We start from the raw sequence: 27,818 nt of genomic DNA on the forward strand, positions 1-27,818 counted from the left end.
TTGGCACTATTCCTACTGCTGATACCAATGATGGGGCACTATTCCTTCCACTGACACCAATGATGGGGCACTATTCCTCCCACTGACACCAATGATGGGGCACTATTCCTCCCACTGATATCAACAACGGAGAACTGGAATTGCACAATAATTTGGGGGCCCCGAAAACCAAATAATAAATAGCGGTTTGTTGTTTTTCACCACTTTGGTATTTCATACAGCCATTCTCAACCAGGGTTCCGTGGACACCCACTGATATCAATGACGGGGTGCTATTCTTCCCACTAAAACCGATGATGGGGCACTATTCCTCCTCCTACTGAACACAAGCATTGTGTAATTTATTTACTCTCCTTGACCACCAAGCCTAATGGGGCATACACACGGTTGGACTTTTCGGCTACAAAAGTCAGACAGCCCGTCCGACAAACTTTCGATGGACTTTTGGCGGACTTGCGGCGGACTTTCTAATAAACGGACTTGCCTACATACGATTTGGTCCGTCGGCGTCCGTCTGACTTTTGTAGCCAAAAAGTCCGACCGTGTGTACGCCCCATAAGGCATTGTTTATTATAAGGCTGAGTATCTATATATGCAAATTGGATGCATTTTTAACCGGATCCAATTCACATAACATATGAATGTGACTGGCTTTCAAAGGAGCCGGTTCACACATATGGGGAGCAGCCGCGGTGTCATTTTGAAAGGGGTCCTGTCCGTTTTTGGGTCCGGTTCAGATGCGAATTCGGGTACAGATGGCACTTGTACTGTATAGAAATGCAGCGGACTCTGGACTACAAATCGCAGCCGCATATACAGTGGGGACAGAAAGTATTCAGACCCCCTTAACCACTTGACAACTGGGCACTTAAACCCCCCCCTGCCCAGACCAATTTTCAGCTTTCAGTGCTCTCACACTTTGATTGACAATTACTCAGTCATGTAATACTGTACCCAAATGAATTTTTTGTCCTTTTTTTCATACAAATAGAACTTTGTTTTGGTGGTATTTTATCACCTCTTGGTTTTTTATTTAGTGAGAGCCTTGGTGAGAGATTTAAAGAAGAACCCAAAGATCACTGTGGCTGAGCTCCAGAGATGCAGTCGGAAGATGGGAGAAAGTTGTAGAAAATCAACCATCACTGCAGCCCTCCACCATTCGGGGCCTTATGGCAGAGTGGCCTGCCGGAAGCCTCTCCTCAGTGCAAGACACATGAAAGCCTGCATGGAGTTTGCTAAAAAACACCTGAAGGACTCCAAGATGGTGAGAAATAAGATTCTCTGGTCTGATGAGACCAAAATAGAACTTTTTGGCCTTAATTCTAAGTGGTATGTGTGGAGAAAACCAGGCACTGCTCATCACCTGTCCAATACAGTCCCAACAGTGAAGCATGGTGGTGGCAGAATCATGCTGTGGGGGTGTTTTTCAGCTGCAGGGACAGGACGACTGGTTGCAATCGATGGAAAGATGACTGCGGCCAAGTACAGGGATATCCTGGACGAAAACCTTCTCCAGAGTGCTCAGGACCTCAGACTGGGCTGGTTTACCTTCCAACAAGACAGTGACCCTAAGCACACAGCTAAAATAACGAAGGAGTAGCTTCACAACAACTCCGTGACAGTTCTTGAATGGCCCAGCCAGAGCCCTGACTTAAACCCAATTGAGCATCTCTGGAGAGACCTAAAAATGGCTGTCCACCAACGTTTACCATCCAACCTGACAGAACTGGAGAGGATCTGCAAAGAGGAATGGCAGAGGATCCACAAATCCAGGTATGAAAAACTTGTTGCATCTTTCCCAAAAAGACTCATGGCTGTATTAGATCATAAGGGTGCTTCTACTAAATACTGAGCAAAGGGTCTGAATACTTAGGACCATGGGATATTTCAGTTTTTCTTTTTTAATAAATCTGCAAAAATGTCAACAATTCTGTGTTTTTCTGTCAATATAGGGTGTTGTGTGTACATTAATGAGGGAAAAAAAATGAACTTAAATGATTTTAGCAAATGGCTGCAATATAACAAAGAGTGAAAAATTTAAGGGGGTCTAAATACTTTCCTTCCCCACTGTACGTATGTGAACCCAGCCTAAGACAGTAAAGAATATTGGAATAGAAATAGGAGACTGCCAAAGTTGCAGATTGGATAACATGCAGATCTAAAGTGTGAGGCCACCATGTAGATGTGGTAAAATTCACAAAAATATTTTGAGATTAATTTTTGTCACTCATTTATTCCTTCAGACCTCCTCCCTTATTTCAGTGGTAAGTGAAGAACGGTAAGTAAGTAAGCAACCACCATTATAAGTCTAATAGGAAATTACATTTCTGTACTGGAAATGGGATGAGAATTAATAGAACAATGCACACAACTAAAAGCTAGCTCATTATAGTTCTTTATTTGGACTAGTGATCCAGGATGGTGTCATCATTGTATAGCAGTGTAGACATGCACAGACAATCCAGTAGGTAGAAAGCCATCAGTCTTTATCACAGTCTTAGGACTTTGGATCCTTCATTTAGACGTTTCATAAATTTCACATGATAAAAGATGAAAACGAAAGCAATAATCAATATGATTCCTGATATTATTAGCCGGACTATGTTCTGCTTAGTTGCTGATTTTTTTTTACCTAAAAAGAAAAAAAAAAAAAGAAAATCTTGAATTCCACAGTAATTTGGGTCCAAGAAAACCAAAACATAAATTGCTGTTTTTCATCCCTCTGTCATTCCATACAGCCATTCTCAACTAGGGTTCCTTCATTGGTTGTTAAGGGTTCCTTGACCTGTGACTAATTGACTTCCTAATTATTGGTGCCTGCATAGTTCCAGAGCCAATGTCACTTGGCAGAGATTATGGCATGGCATCAATGATCTCGGAGGGTGGCATTCTGACCAGCACTGGAAAGGGGCATTCTTCCCACTGACCCCAATGAATTGGTATTAACAGGGGTTCCTCAAGACTTGAGTATTTTTTTAAGGGTTCCTCTAAGTTAAAAAGGTTTAGAAAGGCTGCTGTAGATAATCAGAGCAAAGGAAAAAGCTGACTTTTAAGGTACCCAAAAGGAGACTTGATCATTTTATATTAACAAAAATCATGAATCATTTTATTTTTTTGAATACCACCTTAACCGTTTGCTGACCACGTAATGCAAATAAATGCGGCAGAAAAAGTGGGCTTTAACACTAAGCCACTGCAGATGTGTACCCATGGCGTTCTGAGGTTGTGTGCTGAGAGCGTATTCACTAAGCGATCCCAGCATACTGACCAAGTTGTCATCGATAGCTCTCGGTCACTGCTTATGATTGGGAGCAAGTGGGGCAAGTTCCTGATCATGTGACCACTGTGAGATCTTATTTGTCCCATTAAAATAAATATGATGTTCCGCGCTAAGGAGGTAAATTAGCTGCAGCCCACCCCAACTAAACCCACGGGTGTGGGATTAGTGGAGAGTTATAAGAAAATAAGGGGGGGGGGGGGGGGTGAAATGGCGCTGTAAAGTATAAGTAGTGTAACAAAGAATATTAAGTGTACTGTCTCTTTAAAACACAATCACATAAAGTGTGCAAGTGTGTGATGTGTACAAACACAATTCCCATTAATATGCAAATAAAGTGCTCAATTGCTAATGAGCAAATATGTGTCCATTTCTTGAAAAATCCGGGTAAACAAACAGATATATCAGCAAAAATTGAGAAATCAAAAGTTCTTAAATAATCGTCTTCAAAAAGGTGACTGGTGCTTGAGTGAATGCTTATGATAAACAAGATTGGTGAATCTTCACACGTGCTCCCCCCTCAGTTCCACACTCACCAAAAGGATGTACCCCTGCAGGGGTAAAAAGACCTCTCAATAGTGTCAGCTCTTTATCCTGTGTTCCCTCCTCGATATCCACGGTCATTCGATACAATACTGGTAAAGCATCTACTGGTAGGGTCATTTTAATTATAGTTCCTTCTTTTTGGTTGCTTAAATATAGTCAGTCTTCTCAGGGAGAAACTAATATATATATATATGCTGTATATAGAGTGGTGGATGAAGCCTATAACAAGTTACTTGTGGAGGGACTTTTGTCAGGAAGGAGGAATATTGAGAGAACAACCACTACATAAATAACCTTTATTGGGATTCCTCCACTGGAAGCAGAAGTAGACATAAAGTGTGGAATTAGGAACAATGGAATGAAGAACATGAGTAGAGGCCAGGTTCAAAGACTATGGAAGCACTAGAGCTCCTCCAAAAGGAAGTACATTTTTCAAGTGTATTGCAAGCCTTGTATTGCCAAATTGGATTATTTCTGGATTTTTTGTACTGAATTACTGTAAGTTCAATTTTGCTACAAAAAGGTCAATCCCTAATGGATATTAATTAGCTGGATTGACTAAGCAAGACATATTTAACAATACTTTTAAAGGAAGTAAAGGAAGATTGGGACTCTGGTTATGATTTGAGTTTGCCTGTGTCTGATGTTGTGGATGCTGGACCTCCCTTCCCTGGTGACTTGAAATGGATGTTCGCTGTGCCTGGCAATTTGAAAGTAGCTATTGGGGTAATCTGTGTCATGAAGGGCTTGTCTTTGGGTCGGAACTCGTCCTTGTAACCATCCTGTGTTCTAAGATCGGGTCTCAGCCCCCTTAGAACTGAAGAGAATTTAAAATTGTCCATAGACTAGAGAGTTATTTCTTTCCAGAGCTTTATATCCTTTCACATACCTTCTTTCATTATTTTGTGACAACAACTCGTTGGGGTCTTAAGGTCCTTCAAGACTTGAAATTTTTATGCAGGTTTGATGGAGATAGCCATATCAAATACGACACACCTCAGCTACTTTGGAAGTTGGTGTCAGGATTGTATCTGTGGTAGTCTAGTGAAACGATCCCCTAGTCTTTGTTGGGCTGCTGGGTGCAGATATGCCTTCAAAGGCCTTAAACCTCATTTTGGTTTATCTTACTATATGTTAATGTGTTTGTATTTGGCATTGTTTAATAAAAGGCCACTAAAATCCAGACCCTGATGTGGTGTTATTTATTGAGTTCAATGAAAAAAAAAGCCGGAAAGGTCATGTTGAATCAGGTGGGCATTGACTCTACATTTGTCCTGTCTATGTGTTGATCTCAGAAACCATATCCCTCTGGTTATTATTCCATATCCCTCTGGTTACTATTATCAAATGACCAACTCTTGACTTATACTTACTTATTATTTCAATATTTATTGCTTTGCTCCTCTTCAACATTTTTTTGGCTTTCACTTCACAGATATAATTCCCAGAATCCTTCATGTAAGCAGACTGGATTTCATATTGACTGGATAAACCAAATTTCTGAACATTCTGTTCATCTCTGTAGAATGCAAACAGCAGTTTTGTCTTCTGTCCTACTGAACTGAGATTGGTCTTACATGTCAGGGTCACGGTATCATTTTCTAATACTGGATAATGGCTCATCATTATCTCAGGCCAGGTAAACAACTCTAGAAGAGGAAGCAAAAGTGAAAGGTGGGTTAACAGCTAAACTTTTACCTTAAATGAGACCACTACCTTCTTTTAAATTTGCTGGTTGCCCTGCTACAAGCATGCAGATCAGGAATGTCAAAGTGAAGTTGAAAAGAGCTTATAATTTGCATATTTGTTCCAGGTCAATGACTAAGAAAACACTATTAGCCAGGGAAGTAGTATTTCCACAAGAAAAGGCTGGCAATGGAAGCTCCCATACTTTTTAAGCATATGTTAATGTAGCACCCTCCTAGATAGGTGCTAGTATTGGGTAGATTTAGTTCTGGCTCACTGTAATCACTGCGACTGCATGTGATTAGTTAGGTCTGCTCAATGTTTCAAGTGCTGCAGGTTTGATTGTTTCCTCTGTTTTCTGGAGAACTGTAGACCTCTCTATTACAGGGATCTTCAAACTACGGCCCTCCAGCTGTTGCAGAACTACACATACCATGAGGCAATGTAAAACTCTGACATTCACAGACGTGACTAGACATGATGGGAATTATAGTTCCCGAACAACTGGAGGGCCCTAGTTTGAAGAGCCCTGCTCTAGAACATAGGTGTGGAGCAAAGCAAATAGCAGCATGAATATTTATACAGCCCTGCCCAATCCCAGGGAGAGTGGCCCTTAAGGATGCTGGGAGTCTGTATAAATAATCTGAGACACAGAGCCTCGGGGTCTTTTCCTTCAGCAGAGGAACGCAGCCTGGAGGGCTTGCTGCCCTCTGGGCAGCCCTGCCCTGTGCTTGCTGTTCGCAAGGTCTCAGGTGAGCAACCTGAGACCCTGGATGTTGAAGTTACAAAGAGCTGAATGAAGATGTTGGAAGGAGGCAAGCAACTTTCCAAGGACATTTGTGAGTGCAGACAGTGAGAGACATCTTAAAGACTTTTAGGCTGCTGCCACCCCTCTGGTGCTAGAGAGTCAGCTGTGTGTTTGTCTAAAGGGGACATCTGCAGGTGTCCTGAAGAGCTAAGTCTATCTAGTTCTGCATGATGGGACTCTGTTCTGATTGCTCAAAGATAGAAGCTTTTGTGCTTTTAACTGCTTCTACTACAAAGCCAAGTCCACAGTTTGCTTTTGCTTCAGCTCTACAGAAGGAAAATTACTATCCTCATCTTGTACACAGCTCTTTTTGGAGTATCCCACTTAAATTCCCCCTGCCTCCAACCCTATCCAAGTTATTCCAAAAATAAAAACACCAAATAAACACCCCCTTGAGCCAAAGAGTGACTATGATTATGTGCCTTGCTGCGGAGCAACTACTGGGACAAGGAATCAGGGCAATTTTCTTTGAAGGCAGCGTTACATTTCTTTTAACACACTGCAGCATATTGACTCTTTTCCTGCTTCACCAAAATCATGTATGAGGGACTTACCTTTTACAGATATAACATCTTCTCCGGTATGCTTATAATACAGTAAATTGTGATAGACCTCTTTTTTACATTTATATCTACCGGATCTTTCCATTGTTATGTTTCTTATGTGTAACACAGAATCAGATTCCCAGTTCCTTATCCCGACATTATCTTTGTAAAATTTAGTCTCCCTTGCAGAATATCTGGGATAATGGTGACATCTCAGAGTCACATCATCACCTTCATAAACATGGAGAGGAACCTGCAGGATCACCCAGTCTGAAAAACAAAATGATATAAGCAAGGATAACCAAAAGATGGGCAACTTCTTTATGGCATTTTCTTTAGCCCACCAAATGCTCCCACCCCTCCCCATGTCATGTTGTGTGATGCCATAGCTCATGCCAACTGAAAAACTCCAGATATCAAGGCAGCAAATGGCCGGTCCTGGACAGATTCTTTGGTTGACTTTGTGATGGTTGCAGCATGGTAAAGGGCCAATCACTTTATCACAGGAGATTGGAACTGGACAACCTTAGAGATATACACTCATCGACCACTTTATTAGGTACACCTGTTCAACTGCTTGGTAACACAAATTTCTAATCAGCCAAACACATGGCAGCAACTCAATGCATTTAGGCATGGTGAACACAACTTGCTGAAGTTCTCATCGAGCATTAGAATGGGAAAGAAAGGGGATATAAGTGACTTTGAACGTGGCATGGTTGTTGTTGCCAGACAGGGTGGTCTGAGAATTTTAAAAACTGCTGATCTACTACTGGGATTTTCACGCACAACCATCTCTAGAGTTTACAGAAAATGTTCAGAAAAAGAGAAAATATCCAATGAGTGGCAGTTGTGTGGACAAAAATGCCTTTTTGATGTCAGAGGAGAATTGGCAGACTGGTCTGAGATAATAGAAAGGCAACAGTAACTCAAATAACCACTTGATACAACCATGCAGAATACCATCTCTGAACGTGCAACACATAGAACTTTGAAGCTTGGTTACAGCAGCAGAAGAACAGGAAACTGAGGCTACAATGCGCACAGGCTCACCAAAATTGGACAATAGAAGTTTGAAAAAATGTTGCCTGGTCTGATGAATCCCGATTTCAGCTGCAACATTCAGATAGTAGGGTCATGATCTGGCATAAACAACATGAAAGCATGGATCCATACTGCCTTGTATCAACGGTTCAGGCTGGTGGTGGTGGTGTAATGGTGTGGGGGATATTTTCTTGGCACACTTTGGGCCCCTTAGTACCAATTGAGCATTGTTTAAATGCCATGGCCTACCTGAGTATTGTTGCTGACCATGTCCATCCTTTATGACCACAGTGTACCCATCTTCTGATGGATACTTCCAGCAGGATAATGCACTATGTCACAAAGCTTAAAATCATCTCTAACTGGTTTCTTTGTTTAAATGCCATGGCCTACCTGAGTATTGTTGCTGACCATGTCCATCCCTTTATGACCACAGTGTACCCATCTTCTGATGGATACTTCCAGCAGGATAATGCACCACGTCACAAAGCTTAAAATCATCTCAAACTGGTTTCTTGAACATGACAATGAGGTGTCTGTACTCCAATGGCCTCCACAGTCACCAAATCTCAATCTAATAGAGCACCTTAGGAAAGTGGTGGAATGGGAGAGTCACATCATGGATGTGCAGCAGACAAATCTGCAGCAACTGCGTGATGCTATCATGTCACTATGGACCAAAATTTCTGATGAATGTTTCCAACATCTTGATAAATCTATGCCATGAAGAATTAAGGCAGTTCTGAATGCAAAAGGGGGTCCAACCTGGTACTAGCAAGGTGGACCTAATAAAGTTTTTGGTAAGTGTACAAGTTAGAAGGTGATTTATCTAGACAAGGTCCACCCAGAACTAAAACATCAGCTCATCTGATTACAGCGTCTTCCTGTGTACATGTCTACAGGCACTCCCACAATGGCTGCATGGCATTTCTCAGAGTGAGTTTCCTAATGATGACAATGGTCGGTCATGCCTATGTAATGTGTGTTGAAATGGCAGGCTGGGGAGGTCCCCCCTTCTCCCATGCCCTCCAGTGCCTCTCTGGGCTCTCCTGTCCTGGCGAGTATTTTGTCACTTCCGTTTTCCCCGAGTCATTTTTAACTTGTTAAAACCATCTGGTCACACTGATCTTGGTGTGATCAGATGCTTTTAAGGGCAGAGGAGAGATGTGGGGTCTGATCAACCCCAGGTTTCTCCATAAAGTGGACCTGTCACATGCGTATTGTCATCATAAGGGATGTTTACATTCCTTGTGACCGCAATTAAAGTGATAACCAAAAAAATATAATTAAACAGACAGTGTAAAAATAATTAAAAAAGAATAAAAAGGCAAACACAAGCGTTGGTCCCGCACGCGACCGCACCACACATGTTAGATATCGCCGCAAATGTCATAGTCAGAGCAGTAATTCTAGCACCAGATCTCTTGTATAACTCTAAACTGGTAAAATGTAAAGTTTTTTTAAAGTGTCGCCTATGGAGAGTGACATGTTGGGTACCTTTTTACTCAGCATAATGCCGTCTTTTATATTTTACCAAAAATTTGGTATTATATTGTGTTTGTGCGCATTCATTAACCACTTCAATACCAGGCACTTACCCCCCTTCCTGCCCAAGCCAATTTTCAGATTTCAGCGCTGTCGCTTTTTAAATGACAATTGCACTGGTCATGTTACACTGTACCCAAACAAAATTTTTATCATTTTCTCATAACTGATGGGCACTGATAAGATGGCTCTGACGGGCACTGATAAGACGGCACTGATGAGGTGGCACCAATGAGATGTCACTGATGGGCACCGACTATGGACACTGAATGGCGGCACTGATGGGTATTAATAGGTGGCACTGATGGGCACTCACAGGTGGCACTTGTGGGCACTGATGGGCACTGATAGGCGACACTGATGGGCACTGAAAGGCTGTACTGATGGGTACTTGGGTGGCACTGATAGGCGGCACTGCTGGGCACTGATAGGCACTGATAGGCAGCCTTGCTGGGCTCTGATTAGCAGCACTGATGGGCACTGATGGCTGGCACTAATAGATTGCACTGATAGGCATCACTGGTGGCACTGGCAGGAATTTTTAATGGGCACTGATTGGCAGCTGCCTGGGCACTGATTGGCATATCCCTAGTGGTCTAGGGTGGCATACCTGGTGGTCCTGGGGGTGCATCTGTGGGGGGCTGCCCTGATAAACAATCAGCACCGAACCACTTGTTAGGAGAGCCACCGATTGGCTCTCCTCTACCCGCGTCTGTCAGACGCGGGTAAGGAAAAGCCGATAAACAGCTCTTCCTGTTTACATCGTGATCAGCCGTGATTGGACACGGCTGATCACATGGTAAAGAGCCTCCATCAGAGGCTCTTTACCAAGATTGGTGATGCGGTGTGTCAGACTGACACGCCGCACCACCGATCACCCCCTAGGGCACGCGATCGTGGCTTGTCCCGCTGGACGTCATAGGACACCCAGTCAGGATAACTGAACCACCGCCCGGCCGTCATTTTGCTATAGGCCGGGTGGGAAGTGGTTAAAGTGTATTTTTTCCCCAAAAAAACTTTGGATTCATTTAATCACCTTTACTGACATGCAGTGGAATGAGGTCACTTCTCCCAGTATAATCGCCTTCACACTGGTAATTCCCAGTGTGTGTGGTTTCTGCACTTGTAATTACAAAGCTTTGTCCTGTGTGTATCCTGTTATTATCCTTGTACCAGGAGTAGCTCATATTTACTGGACTAGCCGGCTTCACATCACAAGTCATAGTTATAGTCTCCCCTTGGAAGATCTTGTTCCAGCATGGAATGAAGGTCACCGCAGAGCTCTCTTTTGCAGATCCTACAAGGTACAAAATGTCAGTTTATTGATTAAAAAGAAAACAGAGTTGATAATGAATTGAAGCTTAATAGTGGCTGTCAACCTGTGAAGCACCTCTAAGTAGGCTACTAGTGTTAGGTATATTTAGTTTTTGGCCTCCCTGTAATCAAGGAAAGCAGTAATAATTTGTTAGTGTCTGTTCTAGGTTCTGCTGGTGCAGGCTCAGCTACTTTTCACTGCATCCCCCTAGATCAGGGTTCTCAAACTGGCGGCCCTCCAGCTGTTGCAAAACTACAAGTCCCATCATGCCTCTGCCTGTGGGAGTCATGCTTGTAACTGTCAGCCTTGCAATGCTTCATGGGACTTGTAGTTTTGCAACAGTTGGAGGGCCACCAGTTTGAGACCCCTGCACTAGACTCTGGGATATAGTGGGTGGGAGAGTTGACTCTGGCCTGCATATTCATGTCTCTTCAGCCAATCTCTGGTCAGAAGCGTGAGTGACAAGCAGGGGGCTGAGGCGGTATAAATAGACCGGGACATAGAAAAGCTTTCTCTTGTTCCTGGGGGAGTAAGACCCAGCCTGAGGGTTGAATTATCCCTGGGAGACTACCTGCAACACCAAAGAGATTTTTACAGGGTCCCAGTTCCTGTTGGTGCTCGGGGACCCAAGGTCTAGCACCCTGAAAGCATGCAGAAAGCGCTACTGGGGATCCAGGTCACTAGCAACATGTACAGAAGGTGACTGTTACTGCAGCTGGCATATACAGGGTACAAGGAGTACCTACCATGTGAACATTTCTTTGTGCTATTTGGGAGAGCTTACTACAGTACATTCAGAATTATACTCCTGTTGAGGAGTCCCTGTTTGGAATCTAGTTACCTTTCACATTCAAGAGGATGATTTTCACTGGGAACCTTTGGCCTGGAGGACAATTACAATCACAATCAACTAGCTCTTTCATAGCATATATAAAAGAAAAAGAGAGGGGCAAGTGGGACTTTAAATGAAGCATGTCAATTGAAGGTATAATAATAATAAATACATGTGAGTAGGTAAAATGATTGGATTTAATTTATAGTCAAGTCCATGATTTTGATGCATACAGTACCAATAAAGTAGTATAGATACAGACATAGTCGCATGAATTGATATATAAGCATATTTAGCAGTAACAATCATTAAAGACTCAGTAGTGTAAAACAAATCAATGGACATACATATATGCAATTCATAACAGAAATACATGAATTAAAATCGCCAATCAAAATCACAAAATCGCATGAAATGAGAAAACTCGATAAAAAATTGATAAATATCAGGGATATGATTTGGGCTTGATAGGGCATCCTTAGTTTGCGAACCCGACGCGTTTCTTGGCTTCTTGCCAGTCATCAGGGGTGGGATGCATAATTTAACTGAGAAAAACAAAGGAATATCATAAATATTGATACATGTGGAACCTCCAGCTAATAGAGAAAATCGTATCAGAAATGTCCATTGTCTACTTTGAATAGAGAAGCTACTTACAAAATAGCCCAAAAGTCAAGGAGAGTCGCCAGCAATGGGATCTGTTAGGGTGTGAGATATAACCGTCTCAACCGGGGTTGAGGCAGGGCACCGACCATCCTCCCAAAGTGATTGGAGGGTGGGCCAGGAGAAACCACAGCCAACTGATTCCTGAGCCCTCAATATACTGGTCAATGAGTTGTAAATGGGAAAATCTGCAGAAAATTGAAGAAAATGGAATGTGTCAAAAAAAGTAAATCTAGAGTAGAACGTGTTGGATGAATAGAATGACTGAAAAAAATATGTACTAGGTACATCTGAAAGAGTAAATGTGTGAAAAATGAGATGATAAAGGGGAATAGAAATAAAATAGATGCATAAAAATGCACGTGAAAAGAGATAGAAAAAGAAATCCCTAGGAAATGTGTGAAAATAGAAAGTGTCGTGCGCCAGGTAAATGGGTGAGAGGATGGGAATGTGTATACTGTAAGCAGAAAAAAAGATATTGGGCTATTTTGTAAGTAGCTTCTCTATTCAAAGTAGACAATGGACATTTCTGATACGATTTTCTCTATTAGCTGGAGGTTCCACATGTATCAATATTTATGATATTCCTTTGTTTTTCTCAGTTAAATTATGCATCCCACCCCTGATGACTGGCAAGAAGCCAAGAAACGCGTCGGGTTCGCAAACTAAGGATGCCCTATCAAGCCCAAATCATATCCCTGATATTTATCAATTTTTTATCGAGTTTTCTCATTTCATGCGATTTTGTGATTTTGATTGGCGATTTTAATTCATGTATTTCTGTTATGAATTGCATATATGTATGTCCATTGATTTGTTTTACACTACTGAGTCTTTAATGATTGTTACTGCTAAATATGCTTATATATATATTATATTAGATCTGCTCAGCTGCTGCTAGTTCTGCCTATGGCTTCCTCTGTATTCAGGAGACTGGAGAAGTTTCTGCATAGTGGGTGCAGACCGTAGGAGGAATATGGATACAGCCCTGACCTATCTCAGATAGGTAGGCTCTGAAGGCTGGCTGGATGACGGTATTTATTTAGTGAGCACACTGAGCTCTGGGTCTTGTCCCAGAGTGGAGAGGTCCAGCTGCCCCCTCCCAGGCAGATGCTGCTGAAGGAGGCCTCAGGTGGGCGACCTGAGGGGAGGAATACAGAGACCCGGGTGCTTTGAAGAAGCTGACTGAGAGGAGCTATCTGCCACAGATCTGTCTGGTATCACTGGAAAGGCATTACTTGAAGACTATACTAACGATCCGACGAAGTAATATAGCTATCTTCCCCCAGCGATCTCCCCCCAGCTATCTCCCCCAATGGTTCTCCCCCGCTGAGCTGTTGTGTTCTGACAGGGGGACTGCCCGCCCGCCAAAACACTCTGATTAGCACTCTCTGCCATTGGCAGAGAACGTCGATTAGGAGCCAGTCGGCTGCTGGGTTATCCTGCATGCTCGTCCACCAGCAGCCGGCCAAACGGGTACCTTACACATAGGCCGAATGTGTTTTTATTGAACCAGCCAATGTCGCCTGTGTATTTTAATTTGTTAAACACCTATGTAAAGTCCATCTAAATCTACTAGTCCCTATAAATGTACCCTCCCCAGACAATTCCTCTGTTCAAGTGTGTCTCCATTGCTCGTCCATAGATAAAGGAGATCCTAGGACAGGAAGTCTTTTACCCCAGTTGGCCAGCATCTAAGGAATTAGGTTGTGGTCTAGATAAAAAAAAACCAGTAATAATCTCCTGCGCTTGGGTGTTTAGTCTCTAAATAAGTGGTGCAACCAACTGTTTACATTTAAGCAATGCCTACAGTCTTGCAGCCCTCCTCAGAACAATGGGTATTCCTGAAACTGGAAAAAAAGAGAAAGAAGGAAGGGTGCACCGACCTTGCGCATTACCAATGGTAGAATTTTAATAAAAGCATAAAAACAATGTTTATACTCACAAACGAGCATGTAAATGAGGCTTGTCAATTGATGAGACTGTGTCTCTAAGCACCGGCAAACCGGACCAGATGTTGAGGGGATCAGACAATATCCCAAATGGCTGACGCTTTTCAAGGGCGCACCCTTTTCATCAGAAACGGACAATTGTACTTTTAATAAAATTCTACCATTCTACCATCGGTGCGCCCTTCCTTCTTTCTCTTTTTGTGGTCTAGATCAGCCTTTTTCAACCAGGGTGCCTTGGCAAGATGCATAAAAAAGTTACCAAAAAAGGTATACAAGCCAGCGGGTGGATGCAGCCTTTAGTTACACAAGTTTTCGTTGTGCACCATTACAAACTTCTAGCCACCAGTGTCCTAACAACATCATAAGTTGATAAGGAGGATGTCGGGTCCCTGCACACCTCCTTATTTACCTTTCCTCTGCCCCTCTCCGTCAGCACCGGGGTCATATTAGGTGAGTGAGGGAGAGAAACCTAGAAAAAAGAAACACTGCAATACTAGTCAGTACCAGTGGGTCAAGCTGTGTTTGCATCACCTCTAATTTTGGTTGTCCTAAGCTTGTCGATGTTGCTGTATTATATAAAACTATTCTTTTTTTTACATTTTAGAAAGGGGCGCCTCGAGATGTGCAGAATTTCAAAGGGCGCTTTGACTGAAAAACGGTTGAGAAACACTGGTCTAGATAACACTTTAATACAAAGCAAGATAATATAAAGGACCACAATCCAGCTGTGATTCACTCAATTAAAGAATATTTGTTTCAAAATATGACTGACAATTCATTAGGATATCTCAGGATATGATTGGGAAAAAACTGAATACGGTTCTCTTACCTTCTTTTTCCACAAGAAACACTAAAAAAACAGAAAAGAGAGTGTTAATAATATAAAATAATATAATTATTTGGTCTATAAGGAATTACATTATCGAAAGAATAATGAGTCAGATGAATAACAGGATTCTCTCCCTCATTCACAGATCATGTTATGCATGGGATGAGAGGGGAAGAGGAGGCATGTCCCTGTTGGATCTTTTTTTGCTGCAGCTCAAGAAAGACTCCGAAATATCCATCAATCAAATACAATCAAATACAACTCCATCATCGTATTTGATTGCCTCTGCGATTTTTATTTTTTGCAATATAAACGGAAAAAGACCGAAAATTTTGGAAAAAAAAAATGATATTTTCTACTTTTTGTTATAAAAAAATTCCAATAAACTCAATAGTCATATATTTAGGCCAAAATGTATTTAGCCACATGTCTTTGGTAAAAAAAAAAAATCGCAAAAAGTGTAAATTTATTGGTTTGCGCAAAAGTTATTGCATCTACAAACTAGGGTACATTTTCTGGAATTTACGCAGCTTTTAGTTTATGACTGCCTATGTCATTTCTTGAGGTGCTAAAATGGCAGGGCAGTAGAACCCCCCCAAATGACCCCATTTTGGAAAGTAGACACCCCAAGGAAATTGCTGAGAGGTATGTTGAGCCCATTGAATATTACATTTTTTTGTCACAAGTGATTGAAAAATGACAAAAAAAAGAAAATGTATACAAAGTTGACACTAAATGATATATTGCTCACACATGCCATGGTTATATGTGGAATTGCACCCCAAAATATATTCAGCTGCTTCTCCTGAGTATGGGGATACCACATGTGTGAGACTTTTTGGGAGCCTAGCCGCGTACGGGACCCCAAAAACCAAGCACCACCTTCAGGATTTCTAAGGGTGTAAATTTTTGATTTCACTCCTCACTACCTATCACAGTTTCGAAGGCCATAAAATGCAAAAAAACTGTGCATCAAAAAAGGTAGGGAAGGGGAAAGGATTGGGGGGATGGGAAGGGGGGGAGACGTGAGTATCACCAGTACTGGGTCACGAATATTGCAAGTGCCCGTACATTTGTACTTGACCCGTTAGGGTATTGTTGCTGTAACCATATTAATCGCTGTAAAAAGAGGGGAGTTGGGGGGGAGGGAACAACCCAATAGAAATGGGTTTAGAAAGGGGTTACTATGTGCAACAATGTAGTCATAGATGTTGGTTATTAAAGTAAAGCCAATTTTATTCAATCATCTTAACATATATAAAATCGCATCAGTAATTCAATACTGTAAAAGACACAACTAGAATGCAAATGCGGCCGCGGGTAACAAAACAAACAGGACATAACATATAAAGCTACCCAATCTGGGCGTATTGCATTATACCCCGGTGACCTTGAGAAGCCGTCAATCAGCCAGAAAGTGGTATGTAAAACTATTGGATTTTAAAGTACGGTCATACGTGGCATAGTGCAATTTGGAGTGGAGGGTGTGATGGGGGGGAGGCACCTGTGCTAGACCGGGATCGGAATGCAATTCCTATTGACTTCTGTTGGATTGGGATTTGAATTTAGGTATTGCTCCAGGATCAAGTGAAAGAGGATGACAACAATTACTCCTATATATGGGTAGTAGCTGACAGTGCTGGGACAAGGCCATTTGGTGCCCAGGGCGAAGATGGCAAACTGCGCCCCCCCCCCCCCCGGTTTTAATAAAGAATCAATGTCGTCATTGCAGAGCATTGCACAGTATTGTGGGGTATTGCAGAGTATTGCACAGTATTGTGGGGTATTGCAGAGTATTGCACAGTATTGTGGGGTATTGCAGAGTATTGCACAGTATTGTGGGGTATTGCAGAGTATTTCAGGGTATTGCAGAGTATTGTACAGTATTGTGGGGTATTGCAGAGTATTGGGGGCTATTGCAGAGTATTGCAAAGTATTGCGGGGTATTGCAGGGTATTGCGGGGTATTGCAGGGTATTGCAGAGTATTGCACAGTGTTGCGGGGTATTGCAGAGTATTGGAGGCTATTGCAGAGTATTGCAAAGTATTGCGGGGTATTGCAGAGTATTGCGGGGTATTGCAGAGTATGGCACAGTGTTGTGGGGTATTGCAGAGTATTTCGGGGTATTGTAGAGCATTGCAGAGTATTGCACAGTATTGTGGGGGTATTGCAGAGTATTGCACAGTATTGTGGGGGTATTGCAGAGTATTGCACAGTGTTGTGGGGTATTGCAGAGTATTGCACAGTGTTGTGGGGTATTGGAGGCTATTGCAAAGTATTGCGGGGTATTGCAGAGTACTGCGGGGTATTGCAGAGTATGGCACAGTGTTGCGGGGTATTGCAGAGTATTGCACAGTATTGTGGAGTATTGCAGAGTATTGTGGGGGTATTGCAGAGTATTGCACAGTATTGTGGAGTATTGCAGAGTATTGCACAGTATTGTGGAGTATTGCAGAGTATTGCAGAGTATTGTGGGGTATTGCAGAGTATTGCACAGTATTGTGGGGGTATTGCAGAGTATTGCACAGTGTTGCTGGGTATTGCAGAGTATTGGAGGCTATTGCAGAGTATTGCAAAGTATTGCGGGGTATTGCAGAGTATGGCACAGTGTTGCGGGGTATTGCAGAGCATTGCAGAGTATTGCACAGTATTGTGGAGTATTGCACAGTATTGTGGGGCTATTGCAGAGTATTGCACAGTGTTGTGGGGCATTGCAGAGTATTGCAGAGTATTGTGGGGCATTGCAGAGTATTGCACAGTGTTGTGGGGCATTGCAGAGTATTGCACAGTGTTGTGGGGTATTGCAGAGTATTGCACAGTGTTGTGGGGTATTGCAGAGTATTGCACAGTGTTGTGGGGCATTGCAGAGTATTGCACAGTATTGTGGAGTATTGCACAGTGTTGTGGGGTATTGCAGAGTATTGTGGGGGTATTGCAGAGTATTGCACAGTGTTGTGGGGTATTGCACAGTGTTGTGGGGTATTGAAGAGTATTGTGGGGGTATTGCAGAGTATTGCACAGTGTTGTGGGGTATTGCAGAGTATTGCACAGTATTGTGGGGTATTGCAGAGTATTGCACAGTATTGTGGGGTATTCAGCAGTGGTGGTCACTGGTCATTAACCTCGCCTCAGCCTCCTCCCCTCCCCCCAATCCAGCCATTTATTAATCTGTTTTTTAGTGTTTACTTACACAAGTTCAGACTCAGAAGTTATGAGTCTGAACTTGTGTAAGTAAACACTAAAAAACAGATTAATAAATGTCTGGATTGGGGGGAGGGGAGGAGGCTGAGGCGAGGTTAATGACCAGTGACCACCACTGCTAAATATCTGAGTCAGAACACTGGCACTGCGCTCTTCTACCTTCCAGATTGAATCCAGCCAGGCAGCAGCTCCTCAGCTTGGCTCCGCTTGAGACAGACAGCGCGCCGACACAACACAGCTCAGCTCTCAGCTCTCAGCTCCCGCATCCCTGCGCTCCTCTCTGCGTCCTCCCACCTCGCCTCCGTCCGTGAGTGACGTCACGGCGCTGGCAGAGACAACGGGACTCCTCTGTAGGGGAGTAAAAGTGTAGTTGTGTGCTGAGGGAAGGGAAGGGAGGATCATGCAGGAGCGCACAGCTGCGCCCCCCCCCCATACCAAATGGTACCGCCCAGGGCACGTGCCCTCTCCGCCCCTGCCTTGTACCGGCCCTGGTAGCTGAGCAACAGTTAATAAGTCATTAGTCAATCCTTATCATGGTTGTAAAGCTTCCTGATTCAGGCAAATGTCAAGCAGAAAATAGGATCATAGGTTTGCAATCAGCACTTATTGGTAGATGTAATTAGATATGGTTGCGCTATGCGGTGTGGTATTATTACTTGCAGTAAGGTTGCTATGTTACTTAATCTTATAGAAGTTGCTGTACGTTACCATCTACATCATAGCTGCGAAACTCATTGTTGGGATCCTCTAAGCTTGGGTGCCTGTACATCCCCTGTCCCACCTGGGGAGTCCTTTAGGTGGCTGCTGGGCAGGACCGTCAGCGCTGGTAAGATGGCTCCTAGGAGATTCAGCTGCGGCGATCCCGGTAACTGAGAGATTCCTATGTCAGTATGGTGTCCGTCTGGTATCCGCCGCTCATGGAGCCCACTGCGATCGTACAGTTCCTGCTGCAGTTAGCCGCCGTACACACTCCTCGATACCCGTAACCCATAGACTGGGTAGCGTAGTGACGTCAACGCGTTTCGCCGTGGTTCACTGACGTAGCTTCATCTTGGACGTTCAATGAACGTCCAAGATGAAGCTACGTCAGTGAACCACGGCGAAACGCGTTGACGTCACTAACCTTAGTGGATACTACATACCACTTTCTGGCTGATTGACGGCTTCTCAAGGTCACAGGGGTATAATGCAATACGCCCAGATTGGGTAGCTTTATATGTTATGTCTGTCCTGTTTGTTTTGTTACCCGCGGCCGCATTTGCATTCTAGTTGTGTCTTTTACAGTATTGAATTACTGATGCGATTTTATATATGTTAAGATGATTGAATAAAATTGGCTTTACTTTAATAACCAACATCTATGACTACATTGTTGCACATAGTAACCCCTTTCTAAACCCATTTCTATTGGGTTGTTCCCTCCCCCCCAACTCCCCTCTTTTTACATAAAATGCAAAAGATAGCACAAACCCCCCCAAATGACCCCATTTTGGAAAGTAGACACCCCAAGCTATTTGCTGAGAGGCATGTTGAGTCCATGGAATATTTTATATTTTGCCACAAGTTGCGGGAAAATTACACACTTTTTTTTTTTGCACAAAGTTGTCACTTAATGATATATTGCTCAAACATGCCATGGGCATATGTTGAATTACTCCCCAAAATACTTTCTGCTGCTTCTCCTGATTACGGGGATACCACATGTGTGAGACTTTTTGGGAGCCTAGCTGTGTACAGGACCCCAAAAACCAAGCACCACCTTCAGGATTTCTAAGGGCGTAAAATGGTGATTTCACTTCCTCACTATCTATTACAGTTTTGGAGGCCATGAAATGTCAAGATAGCACAAAACCCTCCCAAATGATGCCATTTTGAAAAGTAGACACCCCAAGCTATTTGCTGAGAGGTATGTTGAGTCCATGGAAGATTTTATATTTTGCCACAACAGGGGAAAAAATTCCATACCTGCAAAGCAAATACAATAAAACATAGTAAAAATAAAACATTACAGTTCTAAAATACAGGAACAATAGAGAGAGAACAATAGATATACGGGTGATACTCGAAAAATTAGGATATTGTGAAAAAGTTCATTTATTTCACTAATGCAACTTAAAAGGTGAAACTAATATATGAGATAGACTCATTATATGCAAAGCAAGATAGTTCAAGCCGTGATTTGTCATAATTGTGATGATTATGGCTTACAGCCCCTGAAAACCCCAAATCCACAATCTCAGAAAATCACCTGTAGAACAATAGAGATCGAACAATAGAGCGGACAATAGAGAGAGAACATAAGAGAGAGAACATAAGAGAGAGAACAATAGAGAGAGAAGAAAAATAAATCCACAACTAATTTTTTTTGTGTTTTTGTTTTTTTTTTTGTTTTGCACTTATATAAACTGTAAACTGTAAACGTTCCAGATTAGGGTCTCTCAAAATATGATGGCCATCTAATCTTTCGAGACCCTGTGTAAATATGCTCTAGGACTGTGTAGTGCTGTACCCTACGCTAATACTCCACTAGTGTGTGGTAGCGTTTGAAACGCCTCTCATGCAGCTGGCTCACTGCATTTGCGTTGGGAAGTTGGGCCATAGCACCGTCTAGAAACAGAAGGGCTGTGACGATCTCTTCCTGGAATTTTAGGAAGGATCCAGGTCGTCCTGAAGCTTTGTATAGCACAAAAGCATTCAGCAGAGCCAATTGTAAAAAATTTACAGACACTTTTTTATACCAGCGTCTGGCCTTACGGGCAATTAAGTATGGCGCCAACATCTGGTCGTTGAGGTCCACCCCTCCCAGGTTAAGATTGTATTCGTGGACACAGAGGGGTTTCTCCAATTTGGACTGTCATATCTGCATGAAGGGAGGACAGAACGAAAACATTCTGTGAATCCCTCCACTTCACTGCTAACAAATTATTACATTTCAAGCAGGCTCTCTCCCCCATCTAAATCGGGACTCTGCAAGCCGTTGGAGGAAGCCCCGGTGATTAGATCGCATGGAGCCACATGCGCCAATTCCACAATCAAAAAGGTGACGCTTGTGTAATAATTGTCCACGTACAAGTGGTACCCCTTTCTGAATAAGGGTGACCCCATGTCCCACACAATCTTACCAGCACTCCCTATGTAGTCTGGGCAGTTCTCCGGCTCCACGTGACTATCTCTTCCCTCGTAAACCATAAAACTATATGTATAGCATGTTGCCTTGTCACAGTCACAGAGCTTATACATCTTGACCCCATATCTGGCACGCTTGCAGGGAAGATACTGTTTGATAGACAAGCAGTCAGAAAACTTAATCAAGGACTCCTCAACGCAGACAACTTGATGGGGAGTAAACAAGGCAGCAAACTGCTGTTTGAAGTGGTTATCAAGGGCCGAATTTTGTGGAGCCGATCATATCCAGGGTCACCCCGAGGACGACAGAGTTCATTGTCATTGAAGTGCATGAACCACAAGATCTGCTCGTATCGTGTCCTGGTCATGGAGGCATTGAACATGGGCATATGGTAAATTGGGTCAGTGAACCAATATGACCACAACTCACTTTTTTTTAACTATGCCCCTGAGGAGGGATAGGCCCAGAAAGGTCTTAAATTCGGAAACCATAATTGGTTTCCAATCTCTGGCAAGGGTCAACTGGGGATTAGCGGTGATGAATTGACCAGCATATAAATTGCTTTGGTCCACAATAGATCTATAGAGATCTTCCGTGAAAAACAGCGAATAAAAATCAAGTGATGTAAAATCAACTGTTCCCACCTGAATTCTGGCTTGGCCAGTGAATGGGGGAAGTACAGGTGCTGCAGAAGTGGTGGGCTCCCTATTCGGATTGGCAAATGCAGCAGGAAGGGCACTATGGGCTCGATGGGCCTGTCTTTGTCTTCTTCTTGGTGGCTGCGGGACACTAGTTGTGCAAGCCACCTCACCAGCTTGAACTGCACTTATGGGACTCGCCACATCACCAAGTGTTACTGCAGTTCTGGATGTACGACCAGGATGTACTAGACTGCTGGTGCTTGCCAGTTCACCAGAAGGATCCGCGGCACTAGTGCTGGCTCTGTGCTCCATACGAGAGCCCTGTGGTCCTTGCACCTCAACAACAGCAGAAGAACGGGGTCGGGTGCACCTGACCTTGGCAGGGACCACTACTCCATCATCAGAGCTATCTGTCAGGGTGCCGCTAGTGTCTACTGGTTCGTATTCTGAGCCAGAATCGGACAGATGGGTGACTTCCTCTTCACTCTCATCTGTCAGGCTCAGAAACGTGTAGGCCTCTTCACCTCTTCACTAGTGTACCTTCAATTGGACATTTTGGCCTCTAAATTTACTGGTACACTAGTGAGACTCAAAGTAAAAAAGAGCACCTGACTGTCAGCGACTGCTTCAAACGCTACCTAAAAAACTGTTAGCATTCGCAGGAATCAGGCCTGACTCTGCGAATGCTGCAGTTATGTGTTTTGTAAGTGACAGTGATCGATTGATACTGCACTTGGGTGGGCTGGGCTGGGCGAAGGGGCTAAACGCAGATGCTATCAGGTATCTGGGCTGATACCGCTAACGCTGCATTTTTGGGAACCCTAAACTAAAGGGGACGCCAGTATAGATCTGATCAGATATTGATCCTTTCAGACACTATACTACTAAGGGAGGTGTATGGTGCATGTGTGGGTGTTAGCGCTACTGGCACTAATCTGACGCTGCCTGGGGCGATGCAGACCCTGACTGACGCTAAAACCTAACTGATATCACCCGCTGGGTATAACGGCGGCGGCTCGTCCGGAACTGGTTAATTTTAGGTATATAAAGGTGGCCCTACACCAGCCTTTTTCAACCGGGGTACCTTGAGGTTTCCTCAGGGGTGCCTTGGCAAAATGCCTAAAAATTGCCCCAAAATTGTATACAACCAGAGGATGGATAAAGCCTGCCTTTTTAGTTACACAAAGCCACAGGTTTTTATTCTGCACCATTTCAACCTTCCAGCCACCGGTGACCTAACAACCAGTGATGTCATCAGTGTTAATAAGAAGGGTGTTGATCGCCTGCACAGCATCTTTGTTTGCCCCCCCCCCGTCAAAACTGGGGTCACATTAGCTGAGTGATGGAGAGAAACTGAAGGAACACTGGAATACTAGTCGGTACTAGTGTGAAAAAGTGTATTTGCTTTGAAAAATAAATCCTCTATAATGTTGGGTGTCCTATGTATGTCAATGCTGCCGCATTATGAAAAACTATTCAAATAGTTTTTTATATTTTACAGTGGGGTGCCTTGAGACTTTCCATCATTTTAAAGGGTGCCTTTTATGAAAAAAAGGTTGAGAAATCAGGGTGTGTGTGCAAATGAGGTCAGCTGGTAAACTCCTTCCTGTGTCTTACTGGTTTCTCCATCTCAAATATATAGCAGTAAGTCTCTGAAGCTTTCTAAGAAATAGAGTAAGGGCTAAGGTAAGGCCTTGTTCTAAAAATCAAAGAAAGCTTTTATTTTTTCTGCAACCAAGGTACTATAATGGTATATTGGTACATAGGGGAGTTGGAATCTAGGAAAACAAAAAAGTTAACTTACGGTATGTTTTAAACTAACCATACACTAATAGAAATGTTTTTTATTAGTTTTTAGAATGTTCGTTTAATTTTCTACTGGTTAAGGAGGAAAAATCAGCATTTGTTTTTCACTGTAAAAGCAAGAAAATTTGTAGAAAAATTTGCTTGTTTCTTATTTGATCAAAGGAAATGCTATTAATTCTCAGTTGGGAAAATTTTTTTACATTGTGTTCATATACTATTGTAACGATTCAAATTTAAATATTAACCGCTTAGCGTCCGCCAACCGTAGATGTACTGCAGCAGGGCGGCCGCTCTGTGCTAGATCACGTACCTGGTACGTGATCTGACAGTTCTGGGTCTGGAGCGCACGTGCACGCTGCCGGCGACCCACTCCCGCTGTGAGTGGAGACAGTGGGAGCCGGGTCCCGACGATTTTCCGTGAAGAAGGCAGAATGGCGGTCTGCCTATGTAAACAAGGCAGACCATCGTTCTGTGAGAGGGGAATGTGCTGATCCTGTGTTACTGCTAAACATGAACATGGATCTTTACATGGCCCCCAGTCAAAGCACCCCCCCCACAATTAGCAATTGCTCCTAGGGGACACATTTAACCCTTTGATGTTAACCCCTTTCCCAGCCAGTGTCATTAGTACAGTCACAGTGCATATTTTTTAGCACTGATCACTGTATTAGTGTCACTGCTCCCCAAAAAGTGTCAAAAGTGTCAGTTAGGTGTCCTATTTGTCCGCCGCAATATCGCAGTCCTGCTATAAAAAATAAATAAATAAATAAAAATATACCATAGTTTGTAGACGCCGTAACTTTTGCACAAACCAATTAATATACACTTTAATATACATATGACAGAATACATATTGGCCTAAATTGATGAAGAAATTCGATTTTCACATTTTTGTATTGGAAATGTTTTATAGAAGAAAGTAAAAAATGTTTTTTTTCAAAATTGTTTTGGATTTTTTTTGTATATAGCTTAAAAAATAAAAACCGCAGAGATGATCAAATACCACCAAAAGAAAGCTCTGGGAAAAAAACAAGGACATCAATTTTATTTGGGTACAGCGTCACACACCTGTGCTATTGTCAGTTAAAATAACATAGTGTCGTATTGCAAAAAATGGCCTTGTCATGAAAGGGGGGTAAACCTTCTGGAGCTGAAGTAGTTAAAGTGCTATACATGGCATGGCAAGCAAAACACATTTTTAAGGGCTTTTGAAATTCATTGATTCCATGATGGCATCATCAGATGCTGTAATGATTTTTAAGAATTTTGTATGAACGTTCCATCAGAAATGTAACCAAGTATGGCCAGCTTTAGTAGTGTAGATTCATTGCCTTAAGAGCGTCAGCACTGAAATTAACCACGTATGTTTAACACAGTGTTCCAGAGGCTGTAAAAACACCAGAGTGTCTCCCCAGCCAAAAAATTACCAGGATGTTTGTATTTGGGTTATAGAGTAATTGTGTGCTAAGCATTATGCCATAAAATATTGTGATGGTCGTTGTTATTACTAGTCTTTTTTTTTTTTTTTTCAAATTACTACTAGTCTAATTCATTTATCACTTGCTTATTGTGAAAGAGGTGGAAGAGGTGGAAGAGGTGAAAGAATTAGTTAGATGGAAACACTGATGCCTCTCCTCCCTGACAACTTGTATCTGTCACTGTGTGGAGTCAGGCTTGGAGGCCAATAGCCTATAGCAATAGAGAGGCTCCCACTTAGCAGTAGAGAGGCTCCCACTGGATGAGTACAGAAGCAGGTCACCCTGGTGGATTAAACTTGCTCATCTGTGGAGCCTAAGTACTGACCAGTGTTCACCAGAGCACCTGATGGTGGAGATGGGTTTTGCTGAGTGTTTACCAGGTCGCTGTCCTCAGGTCAGCCCCACCAGGAGGTAAGCAAGCCAGGGTCCAGTAGCAGATATAGCAGGTAGGGATAAGCAGAAGCTTAGTCAGTAAACAAACCAAACTTCAGTTTGAGTGACTGCAGGTTGGGATCAAGCATAAGCATAAAGGAGGAATAAGCCAAAGGTTGGTAATGAGTGGTTGCAGGTTGGGATCAAGCAGAAGCATAGTTGAGGAACAAGTCAAAGGTTGGTAATGAGTGGTTGCAAGTTAGGATCAAGCAGAAGCACAGTTGAGCAACAAGCCCGTAGCAGATATAGCAGGTAGGGATAAGCAGAAGCGTAGTCAGCAAACAAGCCAAAGGTCAGTGACGAGTGGCTGCAGGTTGGGATCAAGCAGAAGTGTAGTCAAGGAACAAGCCAAAGGTTGGTAACAAGTGGTTGCAGGATGGGATCAAGCAGAAGCATAGTCAAGGAACAAGCCAAAGATTGGCAATGAGTGGTCGCAGGTTGGGATCAAGCAGAAGCACAGTCAAGCAACAAGCCGGTAGCAGATATAGCAGGTAGGAATAAGCAGAAGTGTAGTCAGTAAACAAGCCAAAGGTCAGTAATGAGTGGTTGCATGATGGAATCAAGCAGAAGTGTAGTCTAGGAACAAGCCAAAGGTCAGTAACAAGTGGTTGCAGGATGGAATCAAGCAGAAGTGTAGTCTAGGAACAAGCCAAAGGTTGGTAACGAGTGGCTGCAGGATGGGATCAAGCAGAAGCATAGTCAAGGAATAAGCAAAAGGTCAGTAACAAGTGGCTGCAGGTTGGGATCAAGCAGAAGCGTAGTTGAGGACCAAGCCAAAGGTTGGCAATGAGTGGTAGCGAAGATACAGACAGCAGCAGGAGTGACAAACACAAGATATTGGCTGAAGAGAGCACGATATTCTGGCAAACAGGAAGGGCAAAGGCTTGGCTAAAATAGAAAGTTCATGGGAGGAGCAAAGGGTTCAAAATTCAAGAGAAACAGGGTTCAAGGCAGAATCATTCAAGGAATTGTCCAGGGAGCTGTCCAAAATCCCACATGGCTCAGCAAGAGGAAACATTTCCAAACACAGCAGAGTTTGTAGTTTCAGACCCAGTCCCTGACACTATCCATAGTTCTGGTCCATAGTAATCTACTGTCCATGTTGACAAGCTCTCCTGCTACCCATCCTTGATTTAGCCATACTTTATGACAAGATCAATGACACTAGGGAGACTGACGGTGGGGCCCCATCACCATTTTTTATGAAGCCCTATGATCTGTAGTTACTATCCTCCATCCAATACAATTGCATTAGACACACTTGACCTGAATCATCTTAGTGGAAACACGGGCTTCCTTTAATGGTCCAAGTCCAGACAAAACATACTTTTGTTTTTGGTTAAAGTGGGAAAAGTTTACATAACTGTTTCTTTGTTGTGGGAATATCATTTACTTGCTGTGACCACACAGAAAGTGAAATCTTCTTAGTAAAAACACAGATAATTATCTAAATGTAAAGATCTCACACTTCCTCATGCTATATAAAAAAGGAAATTACTGTTTGTATCTGTTGAAGAGAATTCCCCTCGTTCCCGTCTAGGTGACCCTAACAGGAAGTGAGATAAATCTGTCCGATGACTAAAGAAACAGTGATATTAACCCAAGAGAGGTGCTAACCCTTCTCCACTCTCTCCAAAACTATCAAATCTGCAATTATTACAAGATAAATGTCTTACTAGATTAAAAAAAAAGAAAGAAATATTTAATTCTACTTACAGACCAAGAGCACAGTTATTTCAGGATGCATGATGACTGGGAAATGTCTAGAAAGATAATACTGAACATGTAAAAGGGGAACATAATCTCTGTGCCTCTTCCTGTATTTTACAGGGTGAGATATGATGTAGAAATATTTATTACAACACCACGGCGTCTATGAAAAAAAAGTTTTGGAAATTGTAATAGTTAGACTTGAATTTACTGTACAAATATGCAGCTTCTTCCTAAACATTGTACTATGTATAACATTTTACGTTTTTCATTTTTCTTAATAGCTTATATAGGTGACCGACTAAAATTTTTTTTCCCTTAACCACTTGCTTACTGGGTTCTTATACCCCCCTTCCTGCCCAGGCCAATTTTCAGCTTTCA

At 42.8% G+C, this 27,818-nt stretch overlaps 1 protein-coding gene across 1 annotated transcript; it reads right to left on the bottom strand.

Moving 5' to 3' along the window:
• Window positions 1-2,328: 2,328 nt before the first annotated feature.
• On the bottom strand, window positions 2,329-27,557 carry LOC141117098 (high affinity immunoglobulin gamma Fc receptor I-like). Its single transcript, XM_073609713.1, has 6 exons — window positions 27,444-27,557; window positions 15,043-15,063; window positions 10,488-10,748; window positions 6,872-7,132; window positions 5,197-5,472; window positions 2,329-2,632 (listed from the first exon to the last, which is right to left on the bottom strand). Exons 1-6 carry the CDS (start codon window positions 27,472-27,474, stop codon window positions 2,490-2,492), a joined length of 993 nt encoding a protein of 330 aa, XP_073465814.1. The 5' UTR covers window positions 27,475-27,557; the 3' UTR covers window positions 2,329-2,489.
• Between the last annotated feature and the right edge of the window lie 261 nt (window positions 27,558-27,818).

The sequence above is a fragment of the Aquarana catesbeiana genome, linkage group LG13 (genome assembly GCF_042186555.1).
Source record: "Aquarana catesbeiana isolate 2022-GZ linkage group LG13, ASM4218655v1, whole genome shotgun sequence".
In the NCBI taxonomy this organism is placed as follows: domain Eukaryota; kingdom Metazoa; phylum Chordata; class Amphibia; order Anura; family Ranidae; genus Aquarana; species Aquarana catesbeiana.

Bases quoted from the DNA above. Each gene is read 5' to 3' on its own strand.
- LOC141117098 (XM_073609713.1), bottom strand. From the start codon at position 27,474: ATGCATCCTGAAATAACTGTGCTCTTGGTCT. The intron at 15,064-27,443 runs GTAAGTAGAATT...CTGTTTTTTTAG, and splicing joins AATAACTGTGCTCTTGGTCT to TGTTTCTTGTGGAAAAAGAA. The intron at 7,133-10,487 runs GTGATTAAATGA...TTTGTTTTTCAG, and splicing joins TCCACTGCATGTCAGTAAAG to ACTGGGTGATCCTGCAGGTT.